The sequence below is a fragment of the Mesocricetus auratus genome, unplaced genomic scaffold, assembly GCF_017639785.1.
Source record: "Mesocricetus auratus isolate SY011 unplaced genomic scaffold, BCM_Maur_2.0 Super-Scaffold_100006, whole genome shotgun sequence".
Classification (NCBI taxonomy): domain Eukaryota; kingdom Metazoa; phylum Chordata; class Mammalia; order Rodentia; family Cricetidae; genus Mesocricetus; species Mesocricetus auratus.
Genome location: NW_024429190.1, coordinates 51,192,206 through 51,208,506, shown reverse-complemented (window position 1 = coordinate 51,208,506; position 16,301 = coordinate 51,192,206). Strand labels below are relative to the sequence as shown.

Sequence of the window (16,301 nt, the reverse complement as noted above, 5' to 3'; positions counted from 1 at the left end):
TGATTTCTTTATCTAACTCTCCCCTGACCTATCAGGCTAAGATCAAACCCAGGGTCAGATTTTAATTTCAGATTAATTTAACTTCAGATTGAATTTCACACAAGTATTTTCAGGAAAAAGCATAAGATATCTATAGCACCAATACACAAAACCAGATAAAAAACATTAAGCAGGAATCAGGTGGTCAAAACAAACTCTGGCATGCTTATCTATGAATATTTATTTGCTTTACCTTGACAAATACACGATCAGCACCAAAACAGCTAAAGACTTGCTGGTGTTTGGAGGAGTCACTGTGCTCCTCCAATACATCTACAATGGGCTGACAAATGCAGCCAATCCTCAGTATCATGAATGAGCACTGCTCTCATCATCACTTGGAAAAGATGGGATGATACTTGCATGACTCTGGGTTCTTTGAAAGTGCATACAAACACAGGAGTCCTTCAGAGGGCAGTGAGTCTCACTAACATGAAGCTGTAACTACTGTACTTAGTTCCAATAATACTTGGCATTGCTTGGCAATAACATAAGACAGAATACCTCTGTTGTTCCTATCGTTCTAAAGTACGAGTTCTAAGTAATTGTAGTTTTCAGGACATAAAATGCAGTTCCCACCCTCAGATTTCTACCTTGTCTGAGAGTTTGCCCCATTATCTGGACCAATGTTTGCTACCCAGCCTCTGCTCACTGTCAGTATTCCTGTTCTCTAGTTCTCCTCAGACCTCAATGCACACATACATCCTACCCTGTTTAACTGCTGAGACTTAGCTCTCAACCTGACCACCACCGTCTCACACACAAGCATCAGCACTTAAGAATCTTTAGACTCTCCCACAGCAGGGATCACATGGAAACTCACTGAACAGTGGTGATTTAAATAACCAGGCTTAAGGGTGATAGTACCCAGTCCTGGAGAACGGGACTGTATGCCAAGCCCAGTGCTAAAAGTACTCATGGATTATCTAATCTTTGGAACTCCACAGATGTTAAGAATGGTAACTTTCCTGAGGACAAGAGAGAAGCTCAAAGTAACTTCTTCAAGGTCACAAACCTTTAAGAGGCAAACCTAGGGCCTGCATCCAGGGCAAACTTACAATACTTCAAAGTTCTAGGCCTGGACACCAGTCCTTGAGGGAGTACAACTGCATAGAAGTTTTAATGTCAACAGCGAAAACGCTCTAGCTAAAAGTTAAGACTTCAAAAAGTATGAATTATGAAGATAATTTCCCGCAGATGTTTGTAAGTCTAATAAAAGCCTCTCATGCCCTTCCTATTTAATGAAAGTGTGACTTTAAGGTGTGGGGTCACAAACTCATTAAGAGGTGCCTTATGACAATTACAGCTTTGGTCTGGATTTTAAAACAGGACTCTTTCTTTGCCCCTAGGATGGCATGGAAATTGACAGTCAGCTTTGATAACTACCGCTTCACGGCTCCGAAATTATGTCAGACCCAATTCTTGTTTTCAAAATATGAAGTGCAGGGTTCCTGCTCCACCACCGACTCCACACAAAGCGGCCCCATCCCTCCTCTGCCCTCTTCACACAAAGCAAGCTTTACCCCCACTACCCAAAGGGGAGTGTCGCTCACCCAGCCTCTCCACAAACATACCCATTTCACTCCAGTCCAAAACACTGCTACTCTGTACGTCCCGGCACCCGGTGCTACCTCATGAAGCAGACCCCCCTGGCCCCCCCATAACCGAAATGCCCAAACCACTACCCGAAAGCCAGTCTTTCCACACAAAGCAGGATCCCTTTCTACGAAGCAGCTTGCTACCTGAGTGCTCTGAGCGTGCGGGCCCAGAGTAGCTGTGTCAAGCCACAGATCCCATCTGTGTCTACTCGGGTCCAGCACCCCAAGATTCCACACACAACCCAGAGAAGAAGTAGCTACAGACCCGTTCCCAGGCACGCCTCGAACCAACTCCAGCCGACCTGCCCGCAGCAGAAGCAGGCAAAGCCAGTGTCCCCACCACCTCCGAGCCTACCCTGCTCTCCCGGGGACGCCCCGCAAACCCGGCCCGGTACCCCGTACTCACCAGCTCTCCTCCTCTTCCTCCCAGCCTGACAGTCGCTCCAGCTCGTCGGGCCGCAGCGGCTCCACCTCGTCCAGCAAGCCGCCCTCGCCCGCCGCCAGCAAGGAGGTGGCGTCCCGCAGGTCCTCGCTGCTGGTCCGCCGCGGGCCTGAGCCCGCCACGCCGCCCACCTTGGCTCCCAGGCCCAGCGGGAAGCTCCGAGGGGACGCCGCGCCCGAGCAAGGGGTGGACACGCCGGCCCGAGCCGGGCTGCCGGGCCCGAGGAGGCCTGCGCCCTGCACGGCTCCAGAGCGGCTCCTCAGCTGCTCGTTCTGCTTCTCCAGCTTCTTCACCAGCTCCTGCAGCTTCCGCACCTCCTGGTCCGCGTTCACATTGGAGTTAACGTCCTCCATGCCGGCCGCGCCGCCCGCTCCGACTCCCAAGCCGCCAGGGAAGCGCGGGATGGGGGGGGAGGGTGAGACAGGCGTTACCGCCGCCGCTCACGCTAGCCGAGGCGCCGGCATAGAGCAGGGCCAGGCCCCACCGCCAGGGTCCCCCTGGCTCGGGTTGCGAAGCGCCGCTGGCCCCAGCCGAGCCGCCTCATCTGCGCCGGCTCCGCGACTGGGGGAGGCGGCGCCAATATCCGGCCTCGGCCGCCATCTTCCCTCCGTCCCTCCGCCCCCTGCCGGCCAGCCCGGTCGGTGACCTCAGAGCGTCGGGGGAGGACGTGGCCGCCCGCGGGCCGAAAGCACTAGGCGCTGGGCTCGCGGTGGGGCGGGGCTGGGGGCGGGGCCTCCAAGAGTCACGGGGCCTGGAGAGGCGGGGTTCCCGTGGGGGCGGGGTCTCAGCCGGAAGGGGTGTGGTGGGCGCCGGCGAAGGTGGGCGGGGCCGGGCTTGTGGAGTGCTGCCCTGGCCGTCGGCCCGATGCAAGCGACGCTGGTGACGGGCGGGACTGAGCCATTGACCTCGGCTCGGGCTCAGCCCCTCCCGAGGCGTCGGTGGTGAGGGGCCGGTGCTGAGACTCGCGGATCGGCGGCTCCGCCTGGCCGTGTGGACTGTTCGCCTGGTTTGTTTGGCATTACTGAGTTGGTTTTTACTTGAAATCCGAGACTGTCGGAGCTGGCAGCAGCCCCGGAGACCATCTGTGGCCGGTTCCTTCCCCTGAAAATGAGAACTCGAATCCCAAATGGTTGCGAGAGCGCGAAGGTCAAAATAATAACCGTAATTTGTTGAGGGCTCACTACCGGCCAGACACTGCGCGAAGCACTTTTAAAGGCATTATCTCATCCGTTAAAACACGTGGAGGAGGTTGTTGTTTTGTTTTGTTTTAAGGTTTACAGCGCAGAGACTGAAGGGGGCGATAGAAAACACTTCTGTATTCATCTTTCAACGTTAATTAGTGCGCATTGTATTCCTTGGATCCTCCCTCTGCCCCCAAAGACTTTAAAATAATAGTGTGTCTTGACTTTGTTTTGTTTTGTTTCAAGGCAAGGTTTGCCTGTGTATCCCTGGCTGGCCTGGAACTCAGAGATCGCATGCCTCTGCCTCCGAGTGCTGGGAATTAAAGGCGGATGCCCCCTTGCCTTTTTTTTTTAATTGTGCCTGAAAAGTCCTTAAGCAACCGGTTGACAGATAATAGAGAATGTGGAGGGGTGGTAAATGTAAAATTCTGCCTTCGGTGACATCTGTAATTGGTACTGCGGCAGCAACTGCAAGCTTCCATCAGGTTGGCTCACTGTTCGCAGTGTCAATTGATTTGCCTGTACAACAGTGACCAGTTAAACGCACCTAATTTCTCAACGACTTGGCTGGTGTTTGCAGTCGACTGACTCTATTGCTTCCTCCACCTTATGCTAACACCGACGCAGTCTTAACACCTGGGTGTGGACTCACATGAATACTAAACACTTCTGCCTTTCTGCACTGTATTTTCCTTGCCTAGAATATCCTACCTACCACACTTGATTCCTTTTTGTAAAAACCTATGCCTACCCCCAACCACAGAAGTAGTTACTGTTTGCTCTGACTTCACTTCAATAGTTGGCTACAGATATTTGTATTTTTAAGTGCATTTTTCTAGCAATTCTTTGTTTTAATCTGTATAGCTAATTAAAGGAATCATTCCATTTCCCCTGCCATGTGCAGTACAGTGTCTGAAAAAGTGGACATTCAATGCCTGTTTGCTGTAATTAAATGGGATGTTAAGTTTTGACAGGTCAAGTTCCAGATAGATAGCAAAATAAGTAATTTGAGTATGGTAAAGTTTGCTGTCTAGTACAAGCATGTTCCTAGCTATGCAGACGTAGTTAAAAGGATGCTTTTGTTTGCTAACAATTTTGTGAGACAAAATGTTTTATCTGTATGACGAACATTAAATGCTATGGTTGTCCCTGACATAGCTGAACTCATTGCTGGACGGAGAGTCCACCACTGAAACTACATCACATATCACAATAATTCATTTATATTAACAATTTGTGACATGGAGTCCAAGTAGCCAGTGCCTAAAGAATACTTTAAATGTTTCTGGAAAAGTTCAGTTAACATTATGAAGTTAGCATCAGTGTTCCTGAGAGGAGGAGGGCCTGATGTAATGCATGATCTGTGGACCAGGTCTGCTGGCCGGTTCTCCTCGTACCATGAATGTGATCTTTACTTCTTGTCAGAATGTGTGAACTGAGTGATTGTGAATATCAAATCTATTACCAAGAAGTAAAGGATTCTGGTAAATCATCATGATTATAAATTATAAGTGTGAATATGCTTGTGCACAGAAATTCATAGAAGAAATACTTAGATTTTAAATCCAGTTGCCTTACTACGCCTTGGTTTTTAATTTAATAACTATTAAATGTGTAGTATGTGGCAGGTTGCTCAGGCACTTGATGGTTAATAGGCTTCTTTTGTTTGAGGCAGCGTCTCATGTAGATCCAGGTAGCCTAGAACTCACTAAGAGTCTGGGATGAGCTTGAACTCCCGATCCTTCTGACTCTACCTGTAATAAACTTGGCATGCCAAAAAACTGAATTAGCTGGGCATAGTGGTACATGCCTTTAATACTAGCATTCTGGAGGCAGAGACAGGAGGATCTCTGTGAGTTTGAGGTCAACCTGGTCTACACAGTGAGTTCCGAGACAGCCATAAGTACCAAGAGAGACCTTGTCTCAAAACAACAAAGCTGAAGTTACGGTTCTTACACACAAATATTTAACACTACACACAGTCAAATCTGTTTGCCCTGTACTACACTATCACAATAAAAGATAGCTCTCTCTTTTTTTTAGGTTTAGGCAAAAAACTGTGTGATAATTCCTACTAGTCATGATCTTTCACCCACCAAATCCATTTCTTAAGCAGGTCAAGCTGCCTAGCATTCAACCTGCCAGCTGTTGGAATGTCAGGACTCTAGTTAGGTTGCCCTTGTTCTTTCTGGTACCGCCCTGCTCTCTTGATGGCCACATCCCCTTTGCTATTGATAGCCTGATGAATACACAGTAGCTGGCAGATCCTTCCTGTAAGTTAAGCCACTACCAGAAGCCTCCTCAGAAGATGCTTCCCAACATACTCTACTCTCAAGTCCCTTTGACCTACTTGGTTTTGGATACTAGATGACTTCTGAAAGTAGCTCCTGGACCACCACTCTTCAGTCCCTCCTTCTTCTCTTCCCTCACTAACCTTCTAGATCATCTTTAAAGAAGATGTCAGGACTTTGTACCCGCTGCAGATTTGTCTAGCTAGGATTTTGAGTCATCCAGAAGGTCACATGAATGACTTTATGATTTAGTCTGCCCAAATGCCACCTAGGTTCTCTGTCTTCGTTATTGCTACCTCACAAAATAGCATCCCTGTAATTACTGATCTTGGGCTTCCCCCCACCCACCCATATCATTGGATACATTTTTGTTGTTGCTTATGCCGTATCTCTCCCCAGTTGAATTGCAGAAATTCCCCACTGCATCCCCAGTCCATAAAAACAGTGTCTGCTATGTACTAAGTGCCCAGTAAATATTTGTCAAATGAATATATGTGGGTCAGGTGAAGCCTCCTAAAATAGGATGTCAGATAGATGTGTTGGTTATGTCTTGAATCAGCAAACTAGAAATTCCTAATTGTTTTAAACAGTTGGTTTTTAATCTACATCTTCTTCTTCCAAAAGAGCAGCGTGCCATCCCACATAAAGCACTTTTAAAACTAGGTCATACCCCATGTCCGGAGAGCCAGCAGCGCCACAGAATTGGTAAACATAGCCTTGGGTTCTGCCTGAGTGTGGAGATAAGACTACTTTTTTTCCATCTGAAACGTTGTACAACCTTCCTCTTTTCAGGTTACTTACAAGTCTCCAGTGACTCAGAAGTTAGTGTAAGTCTAAGGTCACTTTTTAAAAAAAGACAGGATCTCAGGTTTCCCCAGACTAGTCTCAGATTTACTATGCAGCTGTGGATAGCCTTGAATTCCTAATCCTCCCCTCTTTACCTCCTGAGTGCTAAGATTACAGGTGTTCAATACCATGTCCAGTTTTCTTCGGTGTTGGGGATGGAGCCCAGGGCTTCACACTAAGTGTAGGTAAGCACTCTACCAACTTAGCTACATCCCCAGCCAAAAACAAACAAAAATTGATCTTAGGAGATAGAAGGAGTAGAGCTCTTAGGTGTCTGACATAGGCAACACAGCAATCCCAACTAGCTTTGCAGGCATCTCCTCCCATGAGAAGCTCACTTTGTTGCTGAATGAAGGAGCTGCTGTTTTCTAAGCAGGCGTGGTCTTTTCTAGGGCTTGCTCATACTTGCTTGTTTGCCCCACTGAAAGCCCTGACGAAGTGGAAATCATTACAAACCACTCTAAGTATGTCGAGTGAAAACCATGACTCAATAGCTTAAAGGCACTTAGCAGCCCTAAATCAAGGGTTGTGGTAGGGGGCACATACCCAAAAGTTGTCCAGAGACTGCTATGCCCTTGCAGAAATATCTGTGCTTGTTTAAAAAAAAAAAAACTGCTCAGAGAGGTAGAGGCAAGTAGATGTCTGAGTTCAAGGCCAGCCAGGACTACATATAAGATCCTGTCTCAAATAAATACAAAAAGCAAGTACGTAAATTAATAATTATTTTTGGAAACCCTTCCAATTCTTTGGCCTAGCCTGCACTATCCAGGGCTTCCATTTTATCTGCATTGCACATACTTGGTCAGTCATTTCCTGCTGCCTCTACCCCTCGCCAGTGTCTTTCCTATCTGTGGTCTATCAGGGGCCTCTTTGGGAAAATAGCTTAAAAAAGAATCCCAGGAACTCTTATTTATTTATCTTGGCGTTTTGAAACAGGGTCTCACTGTGTGGCCACTCTGTACACCAAATTGACCTTGCACTCACAGAGATCCTCCTGCCTCTGCCTCCAGGATGCTGGGATTAAAGGCGTGCGCCACCACCAAGCCCAGACCCCAAGAACATGTAGAGACCTCACTGTCCAGATCTGGCTGACCTGGAACTCACTATGTAGATCAGACTGGCTTTGAGCTCAAAGCAATGTGCTTTCTTTTGCCTCCTGAGTACTGGGACTAAAGTTCTGAACTGGCATATTTGCCCAGAACTCTAGGAACTGGGAGTTGAAATCTTGGGCCCAAAATGAAGGGATCCAAAAATGTGAATCTAGAGTTTTTCCAGTGAGCATCAATCAGGTCTTACAGTTGTGGGGTACCTCAAAAGTAACCATAGTGATCCCTGATTACTTGGGAGGAGACACACACTGCATTAGATTGATGGAGGAGTAGGAAGTGTATGATCAAAGCAAAGATGAGCATGTTCTTGACCAATTAGAAGCTGCTGTCTTCATTGAGAATAAAAGCAACATTACTGCCTGCCATCCCCTTTTAGCAACAAGTGGAAAAATAAATTGTCACATAACAGTATTTCCTCCTTTGTTTAGGTAGTAGTATTTCAGCAAGACATTGAGTTTGAAAAGTGCAGTCTGAACTAAATATCCTAGATATTCTGAAGAACTAAGAAGATAGGAGAAACTTGTCTGGAGTTATGTGACTCTACAAGGGTAAGGTGAATCCCAGCAACCTGATTTAGGATTTAAAACATAAAACTGGACTTTGTTTTAGGGATGTGATGAATCCCTTGTAAATGAAGAAGCACACAGAGATTTCCCAGGAAGCCATAGCAGGGAAACCAAGCTGGGTATGAACCAGTGGTCTAACTTCCAAGTCCGCGCTCAGAATCCCCGGTTGCCAGTGTCTATGATGAGTTTACCATTCTTTTACTTAGAAGAATACTCATATCTCCATTACCGTCTGATGTGGGCTTTGTGACAATGTTGAGACTAAAACATTAATGACTTTGTAATATCCAAAAACACAGGCTTCTTGTTCCAGAAGCAAGCTTGTCAAGTGTGATTTATCAGCACCTCTAAGATCTAGCACATTGTAACAATCAGGGCCTTTGAGAGGAAGGCAATCCCTCTGTGTCTTGCTCAAAAGACTTTGTAGAAGCCATTGACTGGGGCTGCATTCAAGGCACTTGCAATATAGGGGAAGGCTGGACAAGCCACCTGTCGGTGGCTTGCTGAAATGAAGCATTGACATCAGTTTCTCACTAGAAAGGCTGGTGAATAGGCCCCACCTGTATGGAGTTTATAGGACAGATATTACCCAGGACTGCAGCATCATTTCAGTCAACAAAGTAAGAAGATGGCGATGAAAGAGTGTGACCGGAGAATGGAAATTTGAATAGATCCTGAACTGACACAGACTATAAACAGATACCAAAAGCCAAAGCATAGCACCAGGGAAGGATGTGGTAAGGAGTGCTACAGTTTTATACCAGATAATGGTAATTCTTGGTGAATGCCAAACCCAAGAGGTTATAGTCAGCTGTCCTTTGTTTGTTTGTTTGGTTGGTTGGTTGGTTTTTGGTTTTTGAGACAAAAGTATCTCTATGTAGCCCTGGATGTCCTGAAACTTGCAGGTTGGCCTTGAACTCACAGAGATCTATCTCTGCCTCCTGAGTGTTAGGATTTAAATTGTGTGCTACCACTGCCCGGCTGTCAGCTGTCTTTTGTAGAAAGAATTGTGGAAAATACATTTTCATTTAAGGGTCCAGGATACTGTTCTCTTTTTTTTTTTTTTTTTGTTTTTCGAGACAGGGTTTCTCTGTATTGTTTTGGAGGCTGTCGTTCCAGCCTGGCCTCGAACTCACAGAGATCCGCCTGCCTCTGCCTCCCGAGTGCTGGGATTAAAGGCTTGCGCCACCACTGCCCGGCCAGGATGCTGTTCTCTAGCAAGGTGGTTTCTAGTGCTGGGCCAAATTAATAACCAGATCTGCTGGATGAAGATCCAATCTACAAAACTGCCTGAGTCCAAACAGATTTCCATCTTCCCATAGCTCCCGGAAAACAGGTAACCCTTACATCCTTGCTCTACTCTGGAGAAATGAGGGTTTGAGGCAGGGCAGGGAAGACATGAATAGTAGGCACAGGTGGTCCCCCTCTCATCAGCTCATTGTGCTTCAGGTGGGCTACTTAAAGTAGTAGCCCACAGTCCAAACAGGTGTTCTGGTTGTTGGTCTAGTGGCCTGCCAGAATTATGGAAGAATTTGGTTCATTTAGTGTCACACGGTACTTCTGAATCTTTAAGGCTTTTTCCACTGCCTGTTTTTTCCAGCCAGGGTCAAGAAGCCAGGTATCTAGTAAACCTTGAGTCAGACATATCTCTTGCCAGTTGTGCTGTAAGAATCCCTTAAGTCTGGGTATTGGACCCAGATCTTGGTGTCCAATAGATGGCTCTTGAGCCAGCCAACAAAATATTGCTGTGCACTGGCAGCAGGGTTTATCATGGTGCAGCTGTGAGCAACCTAGTGGGAAGGGGGCTGCATCCTACAGGATAAGCAGATGTGTGTCTTGCTTTCAAAAGATGCAGTTACTATCTGGAGAGGCACTGAATTCCCCATCCTCCCCAACAAGCAGACTAAAGATGCCTTTCTATTTCTTCTGCTCTGATGCACCCAGAATAACATCATAGTGTTGCGCAAGGTCCTTCCAAAAGTGGCGTGGCTTGTCAGAATCTAGGCAAAGCATGACCACATAACAAACATCTCTTCCTCCCAGCCAGAAGGTTACAGAGGCCGCTAGCCCATGTTCCTTCTGAGCAGAACAATGTGGTTGCCAGACCTTCCACATGGCTATGGCAATGGCTTGACTATGAACATTATATTTCGGAAAGAACATGAAACATCCCTTGGAGGACCCCATTTGGGATTGGTGCAATGAGGAAACCTTGGCAGGCCCTTTTCACAAGGGTCCAATACAATGTGCTGGAGGCTTCTTTTTGTGGGTTTAAGGTAGTTTAAAGGCTCAAGGTTCAGCAAGTCCTGTCATTAACTGAGAAACAAAAAACCTCATGTTTTTCCTTGTATTTTCTATAATTTTAGTATTTTGTATCCAGCTCTATCACATCTCTTTCTGTATGTAAGTTACACGAAGCATCATATGGATATTTTTAGGGACACTGCATGTTCTAGATTAACCTGTTATATGTATTCATTCTGCAACTGGTCACGAGTTCAAGATATATACACTCTTGGGGATCAGGAATATGTTTCTTCATCTGCATTGACCTGTTGTCCTTGTAGGATATATGTGCAGATTGTTTTATATATAAACCAACAGGTGAAAAGTGACATGTAGGCAATATGAAGAAGGAAAAAGAAAATTTTAGAGGGGGCAGGGGAATGGAAACCAATTTCTTTCACCTGAAAACGTTTTCCTCATTGTGATTTAAAATTGGCCTATAGGGAGGGCTAAGGTGTATAACCTTCCTTTATTATAATGAGCAGAAAATCTCCTTAATCGTATCAATTTACAAAAATAAGATGGTAGCACACATCTTTAATCCCAGCACTTGGGAGGCAGAGACAGGCAGATCTCTGTGATTTTGAAGCCAACTTGATCTACAGAGCAAGTTCAAGGCCAGTAAGAGCTACATAGTCAGCCCATATCAAGAAAACAAGACTACAAGGTGAAACCCTGTCTGAAAAAAAGGAAGAAGGATGAATGCATTGTTATTCATAATGCTTAAGTCCAAGACTTCATTCAAAAAGTAGATCGTCAAAAGTAATCTGTAAAGAGAAGCCTTTCCTTGCCAGCCGCTTTGGTTTATCCCCTGCCAGCCGCCTGGGCTCTGCCGCTTTGTAGTCCCCAAATAAACACACAAGACGCTGTATTAATTATGAAGCTGTTGGCCTTGCTTGTTTCTTCCTGGCTAGCTATCTGTGTTAAGGCCTGGTTCTTTTGTTTTTACTGTCCTCTACAGATGAATGATTTTTAAAATAAAATACACTAAAATGAAGTCTCAGAAAAAATGAAATTTAAAAACCTAGATATGAAATGACATATATGTCACATATTGCTGGAAGACTTCGCTTGAGGAAGGAAAGGTCATTTGGATCCCAGTTTGAAAGAACTATCCATCACAGGGGGGAAGTCATAGCCACAGGAGCTAGAGGCAGCCAGTCACATTAAAACGTCAGCAAGGAAGGGGCAGTGACCCTGGTGCTCAGGAAGGAAGGGGCAGTGATCCTGGTGCTCAGCTCATGGCCTCCTTTTTATTTCGTCCAGGACCTAACACAAAAAAATGGTGCACCTATAGTTGGGGAGGGTCTCCCTACCTCAGTTCATCCTGTCTGGAAACTTCCGCACAGACACTCCCAGAGGCTTGTCTCCATGGTAATTCTAAATCCTATAAATCAACCATTACAGATGGAGACGCGCCCTGTCAGATCCCTGTACTAAATACTTAGCTCGATCTCTGCACTGATTACTACGCTGTAAAATGCACTGTACTAAATCTTACCACCATGATAATCGATGACTAGCACTTTATGTTCTTAACAAGCATAGTAAGGAACAAGGCCCATGAAGTGAGCAAACAGGAAAGGGGGAATGTAAAGGCACAGAGATGCCACTATGGTGAACAGCAAATCAGGGAACAGGACTTCAGACTGAGCAGAGAAGCGGTCAGTACCAGCCGTCTAACCAGGGCCTGCCTCAGGCTATGAAGCTATTCTGTGACTGACCCACACTCCCAACTTCCACTGGAACACTGAAGACGGGAACGCAGGTTATGTGGGACGGACACTGGGGAAGGGACCATCAGCAGAACAGCAGACCCCAAAGTCCTTAGCCAATAATGTGTGCCCCTAAAGGAAAAGCGAGTTTCACAAGCCTAACCTGGAGTCAGAAGATGATGCCGCAAGATGACAACACCAGATTCCAAGGCTGCTTTTAACAGATCCTAATTTACACCTTGACAGGATTCCTGCTTGCTTCTTATATGTTTGCCATGAAGTCATTTTGCTTCCCCACGAATGTCTTACATGTAGTCCAAATGGGCACTGGTGGAAGGAACCTGTTGTCTCCTTTGGAAGTCAGTTCAAACTTGTTCTATTTAGATTCTCAATCATAGATGAGCTCTCCTGCCAAGTTTGACTAGAATAACTCCTATTTTCTTGTAGGTTAGAATCAGATAAGAGAGGGGGGAAGGGGGAAAACTACAGGAGTTATCTTTATAAATTTCAAGGACAGAAAGACAAAGCATCTATCCCCGTTGATCGGGGAGGAGCCACCTAAATACTCAGCCTTCACCGAGGTCTGCAGTCCTGGTTCTGTGATTGATAGAGACCCTTCTTCCTAAAGCAGCAGGTGTCTGAGTGCATAACTCATCCTCAGTTCTCTATACAGTGAATTGGCTGATCCAGGGTCATTTGTTTTGGCTTCACCACCGAAGACAACACATAACAAGGATACCTGAAGTAATTGACTTGTTTACAAATTCTCCTGACACAACAATGAGTCAGAAATCATATAGTTTATTCTGGTGACCTTGACCTCTGTTTTGTAAGATGGTGTGACCCCAGTTTCCAGAGAATTCTGGCTCACCAGAAATTCAAATTCTCATACAATTATAATAAATACACCCGAAATGGTTTGTCAGGGAGGTATTGGTGCTCACTCTTTAGTGTTCCACGTTTTGTTTTTATCACCAGACTCAAAATACCACAGAGTCCTCTGTTCAGGAAAAACATGGGGTCCACCCTTTGGGAAACATACTCTTTGAAAAACAAACTGAAAATAAAAAACAAGAAACTATTTTTAGCAATTATTTCAAAGTCGTCCTTGCCAAGAATTTAAAATGTTCTCCATGCTGTGTGAAAAACACATGAATGCTGTTCTAGAATTATCTTCTAAAGAGTCATCTATGTTTTTCTCAAGAAAAGTAGCTAAAGCCAGGTATGGTGGTGCACACCTTTAATTCCAATGCTTGGAAGGCAAAGGCAGGTAGATATTTTAGGATTTCTGTGATTTCAAGGACAGCCTGGTCTGCATAGCAACTGTCAGGCTAGCCAAGGCTACATAGTGAGACCTTGTCTCAAAAAAAAATGTAGCTATAAACAAGTGAACATTCAGTAAGATCCAAATTGACCAACATTTAACATTAACCAAGCTATTCTAGAAGGTACCACAGCTGCAAAGCTGTACCTGGGGTAGATAGGGCCTGTTTTGTCCACTCAGTTCTTCTGACCTGCTTCCTGGGACATTTCTCCATGGAGTGCCTAATTTGAGAGCAGGGCACAGCCTGCTCTGGTGCTGGGAAATGTCATCTAGGATGTTTTTATGGCAAGCAGCTGGAGATAAACATGAAGCCTCACTCTGGAACACGGGGTGGGTTTGGTCACTAGTCATGATAAGGATAAAGTCTCCTGCAGGGCAAAGGTCAGGGATTCTATTATCTAGACTATTTAAACTATTATGAAAGATTTGGAATGGGGGATCTCTCCCACTTAACACACATGGTGAAAACAAGCTTTTCCTGTCAGCCTGGGAGACTGGAGTTTAGAACCAGTGGTAGTTTAGCTACTAATAAGGTTTAAGTCCTCCATTCAGCAGAAAGCTTGAGTTTTCTGGCCATTTTGTGAAACTAGTACATGGTACTTTTCTAGCTTGCAAGTGGGGTAAACCCCCACTTATTTTAACACAGCAGGCAGAGTCCCTACCTTTCTCTACTTCCTGCTTTGCGTTCTTACATCACCAGAACCTTGCCTTTTAACTTCCCAAGCCCCATTTGTCTGAAGAACACGGGTTTCCCCCTCCCTTCATTTTTTTTTTTTTTTTTTGGTTTGTTTGTTTTGGTTTTTCGAGACAGTTACTCTGTGGCTTTGGAACCTGTCCTGGAACTTGATCGGTAGACCAGGCTGGCCTGGAACTCAGAGAGATCCACCTGCCTCTGCCTCCTGAGTGCTGGGATTAAAGACGTACACTACCCCTGCCCTGTCAATAAGCCTCAGGCTTCCTGGAAGTCCATTACTTGTGATCGAAATAGTCCCAATATACCTGTTTTGTTGTTGTTGTTGTTGTTGTTGTTGTTTTATTCAACCTGTGTTTGTTGAGCAGCATCCCAGGTCGGGTTCTAGCTGCACTACACAGCACAAGGTTCAGAGCATTTCAGTTTTCATAAGGGAGTAGCCCAAAGCTAAGTAAATTAGTAGGCAATCATTGCATTTCTGTTGTTTGTGTTTGTTTTTTGAGGCAGAGGTTCACTCTGTGGCCCTGACTGACCTTTTATAGACAAGACTGGCCTGGAACTCACAGAGTTCCTCCAGCCTCACCTCCAAAGTGCTGGGATTACAGGAGTGCCATACCACATCCTGCCCATAGTTGCAAATTTGGGGAAGTGCTTTATAAACAAACAAAGAAGAACTACCACAGAAAACAAGATTTGCAGATAACAAGGATGCCTGGCCAGAGGTAGTCCACTCCTTTAATTCCAGCACTTAGGAGGCAGAGGCCTGCAGATCTTTGAAGCCAGCCTGGTCAACGAGTTCCAGGACAGCCAGGGATGCACAGAGAAACCTGCTCGCCTGTATGTGCAATGAAGAAGGCATTGGAGTAAACAGCTGGTTGCCAGCTGATGTGGGTGTTGGGAACCCAGCCCAGATCCTCTGCAAGAACAGCAGCAAGTGCTCTTAACTGCTGAGCCATCTCTGCAGCCCCCTGTTTTCCAGGACCTTGGAATCCAAGTTCTGACAAGGAGCTCTCCACTCTCCAATGCTGGGATGTACACAGTTCAATAAAAGCCCGATGGCTTGTGAGCCGCCACCGTGGCACCTTTCATGAGAATTTCGTGGTGGTCAACTTGATTCCCAGACTTGCAGGATTCATGACGCAGCGTTGAGAAGATGAGAAGGAGTAACAAGATCTGGGGGATGAAAAGAAGAAGGAAGGACCCGCCAGGCTGTGATATCAGTGATAAGTGGGAGCCAGGGCAGTGGGAGATGGAGGGTGTCAGAGAAAGAGCCCCAGGCCATGGGCTGTCTGCGTGGGGGCTGAGGGGGCCGTGTGGCAGCGGGAAAGTGCAGAGAATAGTGTGGCTGGACACATGAACGGGATTCCCTTTAACGCTCACCAGAGGAATTATGGACCAGAACTTTTCAAAAGCACTTTTTGGTGCTGGAGAGATGACTCTGCAGTTAAGCATGCTTGCCACTCTTCTAGAGGACCCCAGCTCAGTTCCAAATACCTACTGTAGCTCATAACCACTTGTTTTTTGTTTGTTTGTTTGTTTTTGTTTTGTTTAATTTTCTTTTTTATTTAAATTAGAAACATGCATGCTTCAAATGTCAATCCCAGATCCCCTCTTCTCCCTCCCAGCCTCACTCCCACCCCCCCACTGCCATACCTATCCCCACATCTTTCACCAGGGAGGGTGAGGCCCTCCTTGGGGGGATCTCCAGAGTCTGTCATTTCATCCAGGGCAGGACCTAGGTCCTTCCCCATGTGTCCAGGCTGAGAGAGAGCATCCCTCCATGTGGAATGGGCTACTAAACTTCATTTGTATGCCATGGTGAACACTAATCTACTACCTAAGGCCCCAGAGGCCTCCTCACTGACACGACATTCATGGAGTTTGGTTCAGTCCCCTGTTGGCCTCTTAGCCATCAGTCTGGGGTTCAAGAGCTCCTCCCCCTTGTCCAATCAGCTGTCTTTGTGGGTTTCACAGCACGGTCTTGACCCCTTTGCTCATCACTCCTCCATCTCTGTCACTGGGTTCCAGGAGATCAGTTCAGTATTTATCTGTGAGTATAAACCACTTGTAACTCAACTTCTAAGGGATCTGGCCTCTAAGGGCATCTATATACACTTGACATTTGCTCCCATGGACACAATGAATAACAATAGTAAAAATCTTTAAAAATACCTTTTTCTTAGGAGGCTGAGGCAGGAGGGTTGCCATGAGTC

At 46.0% G+C, this 16,301-nt stretch overlaps 1 protein-coding gene across 2 annotated transcripts in view; it reads right to left on the bottom strand.

The window, feature by feature from the left end:
• The window catches only part of Slain2 (SLAIN motif family member 2), a 57,673-nt gene extending 54,920 nt beyond the window's left edge, over positions 1-2,753 (bottom strand). The window contains exon 1 of one of the 2 annotated variants that reach the window (XM_040747177.1): positions 2,044-2,753. In XM_040747177.1, coding sequence (XP_040603111.1) covers positions 2,044-2,432 — 389 coding nt within the window. In that variant the 5' untranslated portion in view covers positions 2,433-2,753. The remainder of the gene's footprint in view (positions 1-2,043) is intronic. The other variant, XM_040747178.1, reaches the window with a different exon arrangement.
• Between the last annotated feature and the right edge of the window lie 13,548 nt (positions 2,754-16,301).